At 47.2% G+C, this 12,712-nt stretch overlaps 2 protein-coding genes and 1 pseudogene across 2 annotated transcripts in view; 1 reads left to right on the forward strand and 2 right to left on the reverse strand.

Annotated features, from left to right (window-relative positions):
- The window catches only part of WNT5B (Wnt family member 5B), a 106,602-nt gene that overhangs the window by 51,466 nt on the left and 42,424 nt on the right, over window positions 1-12,712 (forward strand). The window lies entirely within an intron of this gene.
- Window positions 207-4,927, reverse strand: FBXL14 (F-box and leucine rich repeat protein 14). The gene has a single exon (XM_040463045.1). The coding sequence runs from the start codon at window positions 4,644-4,646 to the stop codon at window positions 3,444-3,446; it is 1,203 nt and encodes a 400-aa protein (XP_040318979.1). The 5' UTR covers window positions 4,647-4,927; the 3' UTR covers window positions 207-3,443.
- On the reverse strand, window positions 4,930-11,507 carry LOC121021925 (RNA transcription, translation and transport factor protein-like; annotated as a pseudogene).

Genomic DNA, 12,712 nt, shown 5'->3' on the forward strand with positions numbered 1-12,712 from the left:
GGTTTGAGTCCTGGTTCCCCTCAATTAGTGGCTGGGTGACTTAAGGCAAGTAGTATGCCTTATCTGGAAATAAGGATACCTGTTTCAACAGGTTGCTTTGAAGACTAAAAGGAGAAATATTCAGGTACCATGCAAAGCATACCATAGGTTCTCAACACATATTCATTTCTTTCTACCCATGAAGGTTGAGAGATAAACAGTTAACCTTGACTGATGAAAGTAAATGGTTTATTCATCGTTTCCAGAGACACTCCAGATATATTAAGCATACCCAGTTCAGCATGAGGACAGTAGGCCCATGATCTTAACTTTCAAACATTCATTCACCAACCTTTAATCAGGCTTATATTTATTTAGCCTTGCAAGTAAAAAACAAAACCAAACAGAAAAGTGGAAAACTTCCTGTTAGTTGGTAGGACTGTGTATTAAAATGAAGAATGTGAGCACAGAGTCTAAGACTTAGGAGGTGCTCAAATTTTGATGGACTGAATCTGTACAGTCATGCAGTCTGGGAGAAAGAAAGATCCTCTAAGAACTTAGAGCTTATGCAACCTTCATGCATTATAGTGCCAAATCAGAAAGCTGACCATAATTCCAAGTCCAGACTTCTTATTAGGGTTCACACATCACCCCCCCCCCCCCCCCCCCCCCCAGGCCATAAGCACTTGCAACCTAAGAGGGAAGAAAGAGATCCACACCTTCCCCAAAGAAAAGGAAGATGGATCTAGTGTCAGGCTCAATTAGACCCAATTGTGATAGCTCTCCAAAAAGGAACAATGCAGCTTTTGTGATAGGCTCCAGCAGAAAGCTTGGAAATTTTACAAAACAACCTTACCCCAAGAGAAACTTGGGTTCTAGCTCTCTTCCTGGAAAGAGGTGTCTTTGCAGGAAAGTTTTATACCACTCTTACTAGCTCTTGCTGGGATCAGTATTTTTGGTTTAAAAAAAATCTCAGAAACAACGAGAAAGACCTATGTGAAACCAGGAATATGCACTGCTCTACTGTTTGAGCGATTATACCCTTCCACTTCCACAGGGTGTCGATTATTTAGTTAATGTCTACCAAAGGGAACTCTTTGCTAGAATTGTTGGTATTCATTTATCTGCCCTGAAGAATTCTAAGAACCCTCACCACAGCGGATCGAGTGGCCAGCTTCAGAGCTGGAAGTGCTTAAAATGCAAATGTGCAAGAACTCCTGGCCAACCTCCCCATCCCCCAGGAAAGTGCTTAAATACAGCCAGGCCTGGAGGAGAATGTTAAAAAGAGGGGCTGAACTGCCTTCCTCCTCTCCACTAGGACCCTCACTCACACTGTGAGATTCAGCATGCATGAGTGAGCAAGAGAGAGAGCGAGCAAGGACAGCGCTCTTTTAACTTTCTGAACAATGGCTTCAGTTCCCTCCACCCTTCACCATTTCACATCCTCCCCACACCCACTCAGAGTGGAAAGAAACCCCTCTTTCTCCCCCACTTCCACATCCCATGAGCCATTTTTCAACAGGACCCCTCGATCTCATTTCCACCCTGGGGAAACCGTGACTCTTACAGATCACGTTTTTAAAAAGTTCCATTTTGTTCAGCTTTTTAAAATTTCCATGTTGTTGACAGTTTAAAACCAAGAATTATACCAATCTCCAGTCCAGTCACATTTCTAGAAACAAAACATTTAGGTGTCAGTGGTAAACCTTATACAGAATAAATGTTTAACCGTGAGCTTACTCACACCACATAGGATGCACCAAACCCTATACCTTATTTCCTCTTAGAGTACACAAACAGCACCTCCTACTTTGGCGTGGGCCCAAACACACACTGCCTTCAAAATAATTCACAGATACAAGGTTTTTTGTTTTTGTTTTTTTTTTTTCAAAAACATACTTCATATTTCCTCTTTTATTATATAAATATCAGTTTAACCTTTTACTGTAAGAATATAAACGTTTTAAGAGGATCTTTGTTATTATTTATACAAATTCACAAACAGTACAATTAATTGATAAAGGTCTCTGGGTTTCTTTAACTCCATGGTCTCGCAGGTTGCTGTGGAGGATTCTAAAAAAATAAACAAACAAACAAAAACTCCAACAGAAATATACATCCTACTCAAAAGCAATTTTTTTTTAAAGCCACGAGTCCCAACCCCCACCAAAATAAAGAAAGCCATCTATTCCTCCATTTAGAAACAGATTTTTGTAAAACCCACAAACTCCCATTTTATTAACAGAACAGAGATGAGACAGGAGTTTCAGTCTCCTCCCCTTCACGTTACAGCCCCAGGGGCTCTGTAGGCCAACTCTGCCCCTCTGCTTCCAACAGGAAGCCTCACTGTGTGACCTTTTTGTGGGGAAACTTGGAAGAGGGTGAGGGTAGGGCAGAATTTGCATATATAATAATCATTTTCAAGACACAATCTGTGTCTCAAGCAAACAAACAAAAGTTCAACTCTCATTTCTTCCACACATTTGTGCTATAAATTAAGTCAAGATTTATGGACACCATTGGGCCCTCAAATCCCAATGGACGGGGAGAAAAAATTCTAGCCAGAATGTGGAAGCGGACACACTGGATGGATGGGGTTTGGGAAGAAGCCAGAACAAAATGGACGTACAAACCCAATGGGCATCTTTCCAGTCTAGGCACAAAAATGTTTCAGTCTCAAAATATCTCTCTTGTAGAATTCCAGGGCTTCAGAGAAAAAAGTAAACTAAAACGAGGTAGCCAGACATATATATATGTATATATATATAATTTATATATATATAATATATAGACTATATTCAGCAGAAAAAAAAAGGACCGTGATTTCGAATTTCTCTAAAAAATGAAAATAAGAAAAAGAAAGACAATAAAAAGGAAATGAACGTGAATAGCAGAGCACTGTAGGAGAAGGGAGAAGAGCCTGGGATTAGTTACAAAGTGGAAGGAAGAAGGGTGAAAAGGCCGTGGTAGTTGGGTTTGCTCTTTATACATTTCAAAATAAAAACCAGATCACAGTATTCAAATGAAAGCTTAAGTGAAGGCAGACATTTTCCTCAACTCCCCAGGGTTTTAAGGACTAGTCAGTCACTCCCCACCCCCTCCTCCATTTCCAAATGCAAAGCAGTGGGGGATACAGTAGCTCAAACAGTCCTCCATTCCCCTGCCGAGAGGAGTGGGTGGGTAAGTAGCTGATTCAATCTCTCTATCCTCAGGGAAAAAGAGAGGGGAGTTAAGGTAGGGGTAGCAGAGGAGCCCCAGATGCAATGAGAATGGGTGCATAGTGGGCCGAGGTGCTGGAGGAGGGAGAAAATGAGCCTGAGGCTTCGTGTCACTGCCCCCATCTCATCCACTACAATGATCTATGTGTAAGTGTGCATGTCAAGTGTTGGGGGGGGGGGGGAGGGAGGTGTGGTGGTGACCGGAGGATGAACAGGGTGGGACAAGGGGAGCAGGTGCTGCTGCCCTCACCTGACCTTCTCACTGTCCGTCATCTGCCAGAGTCCTAGGTTGAGTACCTTGAGGCAGGGCAGCTGCGTGATGCGCTCCAGGCCACGCTTGGTGATTCGGGTGCAGCCATACAGGTCTATGCCAGTGAGCTGGCTCAGGTGCTCCGCGATCAGCTCCAGGCCCTTGTCTGTGATACGCACACACTGTCCGATGTTGAGCGTGCGCAGCCCATGCATCTGCCGCACCATGCGGTTGATGCCATCGTCGCTGATGTGGCAGGAGCAGAGGGACAGGGACTTGAGGCCGTCCAGGCCCTGAGCTATGTAAGCCAGACTCTGGTCCCCCACCTTGTCACAGAACGACACATCCAGCCCCGAGAGGCGAAGGCTGCCCATGGCCAGATGCATGATGCCAGTGTCACTGATGTTGTCGCAGGAGCGCAGGTTAAGGCTGCGTAGGCTGCCCATGTGCGACAGGTGCAGGAGGCCCGCGTCCGAGATGCCCCCGCAGAAACTGAGGTTGAGGAGCCTCAGGCCCGTCAGCCCCCGGGAGATGTGCTTTAGAGAAAGGTCAGTCAGCTTCTGGCAGTCCTGCAGCGTAAGCTGCTCCAGGCCCAGGCAGCCCTCGGCGGCGCTGCGCGTCATGCCGGCCAGGTGCCCTATGCCCACGTCCGAGAGGTGGCGGCAGCTGCGGAGATTAAGGCTCTTGAGGCGCTGCAGGCCCCAGGCGATGAGCAGGAGGCCGGTATTGGTGATGTTGCTGCAACCCCCCAGCTCCAGCACCTCCAGGCCCTTGAGGTACTGGGCTATGCGGCCCAGGCTGCTGTCGGTGATCTGCTTGCAGAGACTCAGGTTCAGGGCACGCAGGGAGCCGATCTCCTGCACAAACGCGTGGCCCAGCCCGTTGTCAGTGAGGTTGTAGCAGCCGCTTAGGTTGAGGCTCTCGATGTTGGCCATGCCCTGGATCACGTAGCTGAGGCTGCGGCGGAGGCTCAGGATCTGCACACGGCGGATACCCCGGGCCTGCAGGCTGGGGAACAGCGACGGGTTGGCCCGGCGCAGGTGCAGCTTGGCCTCCACCCCCCGCCACACCGACTTGTGGTAGGCGGCGTCCCGCCAGGCCGTGCACACCTGCGCCGCGCGCCCCTTATCCCGGACGTCCAGGTAGCCGAAGATCATGGCCAGCAGCTCGGGGAACAAGCACGAGATGTGGGTCTCCATCTTCCTCCTCCCCCCTCCGCGGCGCCGGGGGGAGGAGGCGCGGGCCCCGCCGCTCCTGCCCCGAGAGGCGACAAGAGCGGTTCGCCCCGGCCGCTGCCGCCGCCGCCTCGGGCCCAACGGACGGCTCCTCCCCGCCTTCCGGCTCCGGCCGCCGCCGCCGCTCCTCCTCCTGGTCCGTCCGTCCTTCCTTCCTTCCTGCCGGCTTCGCCTCCCTTCCCTTCCCTCCCCCCGCCCCGGGCTCCGCTCGGTCCTCACATCCCGGGCGGGGAAGGCGCCCTCTCACTCACTCCCGAGCCCGGCCGGGCCGCCGCCTCCGCCGCCTCCGCCGCCTCGGGTCTAACCACGCCGCGCTCGGGCCGCGCCGCTCCGCCCGCTCCGCCGCCGCTCCCACGCCCCCTGCCGCATCCTCTGCCTCCTGCCACTGCCGCCGCCGGCCGCCGCCGCTGCTGCTCCGGGCCGGGGGGCCCCGGGGGCTGCGAGCACGGGCTCCGGGCGCCGAGTAGGCTTCCTGCTGCCTTTGTCTCTCGCCCGCTTTTCAAACCTCCCAGCCCGGGCCGCCCGCACTCCGCCGCCCAGGCGGGGGGACCTGGGGGGCAATCCGGGCCCCCGGGGCGCCGTTCCTTCTCCCCCCCGCCGTCCGCGGCCAGTTGGGAGCTGCCGGCCCGGGCACGGAGGACGCCGCGGCCGGCGCGGCCGGAGCGCGGCTCGGCGCCGGGCCCGGAGCGAGCAGGCGGGCCGCGCGTTTGGTAGAGTCCGGGCCGGACCCCTCTGCCCGACTGCTCCTTCGCGCGTCCCCTCCCTCACTCCCGCCGCGCTCCCCCCGCGCGCTCTCGCTCAATGGTACGAGCCTGCGCTGCCGGAACTGTCGGAGCCGTTACCCTGGAAACCGAGTTCTTCCTAGTCTGGCCGCCCAGATTTTTAACCCTGTAGGCGCCATTTGAGAGCAGCTGTCAGCCAGGCTCTTCCCCACCCTTCTCCTTTTCACCCCGTAGCCCGCTATTGAGCCATTCCCTTTCTGGGCCACGCCCCAACCCCATTCCTTCTCTTTTTCTTTGCTGCTGACGTCTGCGCAGTCTTTTCCCATAGTTTACCCCTGCAATTCCTGACCCCTACTTTACACCCTTCTCCCTTTATTATCCTTGCAAGACCCTCTTCCAGTGGTAGTACTCAATAATCATCACTCCGACTCTCCTTCCTTCTTTTACTGTCCTAAATGCCCCTTAACATGTCTCTGCTATCACACCCCCAATTCTTCCAACGGGGCTGTTTCCTACGATTCCTTTCTCTCCAGTCTTGTGCCTCAAATTATGAAGAAACTCGACTTTATTCATCTCTGCCCTAGCTTATCACTGACCCTCTCCGGCTCTCATGCTAGAGGTATCCATTACTGCTTCCATCTAGCATCTTCTGGTTGTGTCCCATACGCCTCTGTGAGTACTTTATACATCAAAACTTCCCTCCACTTCCGCACTTGGCTGCTGAACTGTGAACTGAACTGTCGGGAGCGCCACAGATGTCCTCCCATCTCCTCAGCCTGCTTTACACTTAGAAGGGAGCAGCCGTCCCTAAGCCTTGTTTTGTGATCTTTTCCTTTCTCCCCAGCCTTTTAGACTACATACAGTTTTACGGACAGTTGTATGATAGTATATTTGTATGTACAAACACAAAGATACTATTTAAATAAAATACAATGACTATTGGGCTTGGTTTAAAATGCTCCAAGCAAATGTCTGTTGGTCTGTCAACTGTTTATTGAACCAGGGCAGTGCTCTCTTCTACAATGTGGCTCCGAGTCTTAAATGCCACACTGAATATAGGATTTCAGAGTTTCCTTTTAACTATCCCCAAACCATGAATCTTTGCATCAGAGAAAATGACCCTATTTTTAATGAACTTATGGGTCCGTACAACTTGATACAGGACAACCTGATCTGTTTATCGGAAAAGGAAAATGGTTTCATTGATTGTTTGAGGACCTGAACAAAATTTTGAATGGGCTCCATTTTCAGTATATGAGATTAGCTTTTGGCCACTTCTCTTTGCTCAAGAGACCAATACAAGTGCATACAGATTCACTAATAGGCATAATATATATTACACACACCCCATCCACCTCTCCTATTTCTTAAAATTTTTTAAAGTTTTCTTTATTTTGAGACAGAGCGACCTTGTGCACACAAGTGGGGGAGGGGCAGAGAGAGGGAGAGAGAATCCTAAGCAGGCTCAGCACCCTCAGTGCAGAGCCCTAACCCACAAACTGTGAGATCACGACCTGAGCCAAAGTCAGAGGCTCAACACTCAACTGACTAAGCCACCCAGGTGCCCCTACCTTTCCTGTCTGTAAATCAGGAAATGCAGAAGCAAAAACTCTTACACATTTGCCACCTCACCCACATTACACATGATGTGAGGCCCATAGATTTTTATAACCTCTCTGAAATAATGGACTGTACTGTTAGTCACCTAGATGATCCAGATGTGCTGAGGCAATAATTTCAGGCCATACCTGAGCCAACACTCTTCTCCTAGAGTGTATCTGGCCTTATGTTTGTCTCAGTCACTTATGACTAAATTTTTACCTTAAACTCTACATGAAAGTCACTTTTTTGTCATTCTGTAGATGTAGATGTATTTGTATTCATGTCAAAGTATCAGTCCAAAACAACTTAATCCTACTTAACACAAAACAAAGTGCTAGACCACACATGGGGTAGGGGGAGCGGATTTGTAAACTGGGAGCATGACCTGAAGAAAAGGAGCTTACTGGTTTTCCTCCTCTAGACAGGGTATTGTTCTCAATTCTGAAGAGTCATTCAGTGATGCCCAGAAACACTTTCTCTAGAAGTTGGCCACTCGATCCTAGTTCTACCAAAACTTTTTCCTGACTTTTATTAATACAGAGCCTTTTGTTGAAGACGTTCAAACATATTTCAAGGATTTGCAGTAATATGATTATTTTCATGTTCAACAAATAGGAAAATAAACATCAAGAAGCATCTCAGAAAATGAACATTAGTGGAGAAAAGGAAGTGTGGCATCAAATGAGCCCTATGCTGTCTGGAGATATGGTGACTTTTTATAGCATTGAGAAAATGTCTCCCCTTTCTGGGTGTCAGTTTCCTTATGTAACAGTAGGGTGATTTGACTGGATAATCTTCAGGGACCTTTCCAGTATTAACACCCTGGGAGACCATGAGCCTAGATTAGTCCTACTGGCTTCTCAACTCTGGAGCTTGCGCATTGTTTTTTTTTTTTTTTTTAATTTTTTTTTCAACGTTTATTTATTTTTGGGACAGAGAGAGACAGAGCATGAACGGGGGAGGGGCAGAGAGAGAGGGAGACACAGAATCGGAAACAGGCTCCAGGCTCTGAGCCATCAGCCCAGAGCCCGACGCGGGGCTCGAACTCACGGACCGCGAGATCGTGACCTGGCTGAAGTCGGATGCCCAACCACTGCGCCACCCAGGCGCCCCAAGCTTGCGCAATGTTCTTAAGACACGACAGAGTTTAAACTATTTTCACATGCAATGGCTCCTTGGGGATTTTGGTTTAGGCTCAGATTTGGGACACAAAAATGGACGGAGCATATTAGAGAGCAGAGACCTTGATTATCTGAGAAAGATGGATACCAATGTAGAAAATCCTGTGGATAGCTGTTCATTCCCCCCCCCCCCCCCGCCGCCACTTTGCTGAACTTTATTAAAGCAAAAGCAAAGGTAAATCTCTAGAACATAGTCAATTTTCTGGGATTGTTCCCTCAAAAATATGACAGTTGATTTCCAAACACATGCTAGAGTGTACATGGTTCCCAACTATACTTGTCAGTGAGAAGCTGAAATCCTAAGATGTACATCTTCCAACTGTCTGTGGTCTGTCTTTGGATCGACGGTAATTGCCTGAACAGCTACTATGGCTTCATTAATTTTTGCTGTAGGTCTCTGAGCTCTTCTATGTGCAGCAATTACAGATTTTGAGCACTTCATTAACAACTGCATCTCCAGTGTCAAAACCAAGAATATATTTATCTAAAGTAACAGGCAAACTCTCTTTTGTTTGATTTGCTTTAGCAACTGCATCCTGCTCAGGTGCTCCTGGACCAAAATGCGAGTTGCCTTAAGCATTACCAGGTAACCATTAAGATGCTGAATCTGAAGAAAGTTAGCCAAAGCCATTACACCAGCCTTAAGATCAGGATTATTTACATCCAAATTGATCAGTGCCTCTACACTGTCAGCATTTTTTGTATTATCAGGTAGCAAGCCCTTGTATTTTTCAGCATTGTCTCCATACTCAAGTCTAACGGCTAAACCAAGAAGCCAGTCAATTACTTCTTGTTGATCTTGAATCTTGAAAGGACAGTTAACATGTCTGAGATACTTTTCAAAGTACTTGGACCAGTCACTGCTGTGGATGTTTCTTAAACTACCTCTGCCTTCAATCTTGTGGTGTTTGATTTTCTGGTCTTCAAGTCAAACAATAACGTTTCTAAATTGTTTCAGTTTTTCAGTTGAAGCCAGCAGGGTTGTGGTAGTTGAGGGCCATCAGCTTGCCTTGGAACGTGGTCCCTGCTTCTTGCTTTGGTTCCCTGGGCGTGGGTTGGGAGAGGGGAGGCAAGGAGGGGCAGGCAGCACAGGCACTGTTCGTGTTCTAAGGACTTGTTCAGATTTTTGTATATGGTTCAATAAGTTGCAACCAGAAAGGAGTTTTTTTCTGAATGAGCTATTCTGTATAGAAACAAAAATGAGAGCCCTGTATAAGAAGTCTCTCCAAAACTTTATCAAGAATTTTAAAGGAACTAGATTTTCAGATGGGTGTGTTTTTCATCTGGGTGAGGCCTGGGAAAATTGAGAGGCCCAACCCGGATATCAAGCTTACTTAAGGGTGTGTGTACTTCCTCGTTCAGAGAAGGAAGATCTGGCAGGAAAGATCGGAAGAGATCTGCAGCTTTTTAAAGTCATTCAAAAAAATATAGATCCAAAACTAGTGACCCTGAGTCTAGCTGGTAAGTGTTGGATCAAAGGAGTTAAAATATGTTGTGTGCGTTTTGTATTAACTCTAAAGTATCCATGGCACTACTGTGTAGTAGACACTCTGTAAAGGTTTTTGAACTGAAATGAATGAGAACAGTAATAACATAATATCTTTATGAAAGACTTCATGCATATCAAAACGTCTCCAAGAATCTGGACAACCAATAGCAACGGACATCTGAGGTTTATAATATGGTACCTTTCCAACTACTTTCCAACTTCAAGATTTCTTGATGGAAACATTCTTTCTATTCCTTCCTAGTCCAGTAAAACCTTGGATTGCGAGTAACTTGTTCTGCAAGTGTTCCGCAAGATAAGCAAACATTTCTAATAAATTTTAACTTGATAAAAAGAGCTATGTCTTGCAATACAAGTAGTATGTGAGGTCGAATGTCACATGATCATAACTGAGCCAATGGTTCTTCAAATTTGCTTTGATATATAAGTGCTTTGGATCACAAGCATGTTTCTGGAACGAATTATGCTCGCAAACCAAGGTTTTACTGTATACTAAATGAGAGTTTCTTGGGGCATCTCTCAGACATTTCTCCAAAGAAGATATACAAATGGATAATGAGCATATGAAAAGATGCTAAACATCAGTGATTGTTAGGGAAATGTAAATCAAAAGCACAATAAGATACCACTCACATCTATTAGGATTGATACTATTAATAAAATAGAAGATAACAAGAGTTGGTGAAAATGTAGAGAGACTGGAACCCTGGCATACTGTTAGTGGGAATGTAGATGGTTCAGCCCCTGTGGAAACTAGTATCGTGGGTCCTCAAAAACTTAAAAATAGAATTACCATAGGGGTGCCTGGGTGGTTCAGTCGGTTGAGGGTCTGACTCTTAATCTCAGCTCATGTCTTGATCTCAAGATGGTGAGTTCGAGCTCATTGGGCTCCACACTGGGCATGAAACCTACTTAAAAAAAAAAAAATTAAACAGAACGAACATTTTGAAATAAAGATGTGAATAAAAGGAAAAAATCGGTGAAAATTGTTCTCATATCAACAAATTGCCAGGAATACCCTGAAATATTTGTTTACTCTTCCTAGGTTATTAATTTGCTATATCCTATAAACATGGGCTTTATCCACCACAATAAAAATAAGGACTTGGGGTCTGGGTAGCTAGAGCCCTCTCATTAGGATAGCTGTGCACTTTATTATTATTATTATTATTATTACTATTATTATTATTATTTGAGGGGGGCAGAGGGAGGTTTCCCAAGGAATTTATTTGGGCCAACTTGGGGACAGGGAAGCTTTGCATCTGGAAGAAAATGTTGGGCCTTTTGGTGGTGAAGTGTGGCTCTCCCTGGGGCCAAAGGACCAGATGGGACAGTGGGAACTTGATCTTGGAGTCCTGGAACTGCTTGGCTGCCAGTGGGCTGCCCTTGCTGGCTGCAGTCCTCACCTTCATGATCTGGATCAAGTGAGCGCTGTGCCAGTGCCTATGTCAGGACAGCACCGGGTGCCAGAGCCTGCACTGGTCGGTCCCCATACTTCGGGTACGTGCCGTGGGTGCCGTTGCTGGAGTCATAGCGCAGCCAGGCTCTGAAGCTCTTCCCCCACAAGGGGCATTTCTTGCACCCCTGTCTGCAGCAGACAGTTGCGCCTGAAGACTTTTTCGTCTTCCTCAGCTGAGACACAAAGTACCAGAAGGGGGGGCTTGGTCCCAATATGATTAGGTGCAAAAGATTCCCTGGCCGTAGAGGGGCTGAGTGCTGCATTGGAGGTGGGCAGGCCGACCCCCACCACCTTGGACCGTTGCAGGGTGCCCGAGGACTTCGTGGGGCACTCTCGGCCTGTCGCCACCACCATGAAAGGTGACTGTGCACTCTATTGTCTGAACTAGAAAAATTCATGAGAGTGAAAGGGATTGCCAATAATGATCACCCCCAGATGAATGGTCACTCTCTCCTTCTACCCTGGAAGTGGGGTTGCCAGTTGTAAGTTGTAATTTGCAACTTTTGAGTATTAACTTTAATGTATGTTTTCATATTTTCAGGCACCTAACCAAAGGATTAGAAGTACTCTGATAGTGGGGTGCCTCGGTTAAGCATCCCACTCTTTTTGGGGGCACCTGGGTGCTCAGTTAAGCGTCCGACCTCAGCTCAGGTCATGATCTCACGGTTCGTGAGTTCGAGCCCCATGTCGGGCTCTGTGCTGACAGCTCAGAGCCTGGAGCCTACTTTGGATTCCATCTCTCTCTCTCTCTCTCTCTCTCTCTCTCTGCCCCTCCCTTGCTCATGCTCTGTTTCTCTCTCTCAGAAATGAATAAGCTTAAAAAAATTTTTTTTTAAAAAGCACCCCACTCTTTTTTTTTAAATACGAAATTTATTGTCAAATTGGTTTCCATACAACACCCAGTGCTCATCCCAACAGGTACCCTCCTCAATGCCCATCACCCACTTTCCCCTACCTCCCATCCCCCATCAACCGTCAGTTTATTCTCAGTTTTTAGGAGCCTCTTATGGTCTGGCTTCCTCCCTCTCTAACTTTTTGTTTTTCCTTCCCCTCCCTCATGGTCTTCTGTTAAGTTTGTCAGGATCCATATATGAGTGAAAACATATGGTATCTGTCTTTCTCTGCCTGACTTATTTCACTTAGCATCACACTCCAGTTCCATCCATGTTGATACAAAAGGCCATATTTCATTCTTTCTCATTGCCAAGTAGTATTCCATTGTGTATATAAACCATAATTTCTTTATCCATTCATCAGTTGATGGACATTTAGGCTCTTTCCATAATTTGGCTATTGTTGAAAGTGCTGCTATAAACATTGGGGTACAAGTGCCCCTATGCATCAGCACTCCTGTATCCCTTGGGTAAATTCCTAGCAGTGCTATTGCTGGGTCATAGGGTAGATCTATTTTTAATTTTTTGAGGAACCTCCACACTGTTTTCCAGAGTGGCTGCACCAGTTTGCATTCCCACCAACAGTGCAAGAGGGTTCCCGTTTCTCCACATCCTCTCCAGCATCTATAGTCTCCGATTTGTTCATTTTAGCCACTCTGACTGGCT

The sequence above is a fragment of the Herpailurus yagouaroundi genome, unplaced genomic scaffold, assembly GCF_014898765.1.
Source record: "Herpailurus yagouaroundi ecotype Mexico unplaced genomic scaffold, PumYag 355, whole genome shotgun sequence".
Taxonomy (NCBI): Eukaryota; Metazoa; Chordata; class Mammalia; order Carnivora; family Felidae; genus Herpailurus; species Herpailurus yagouaroundi.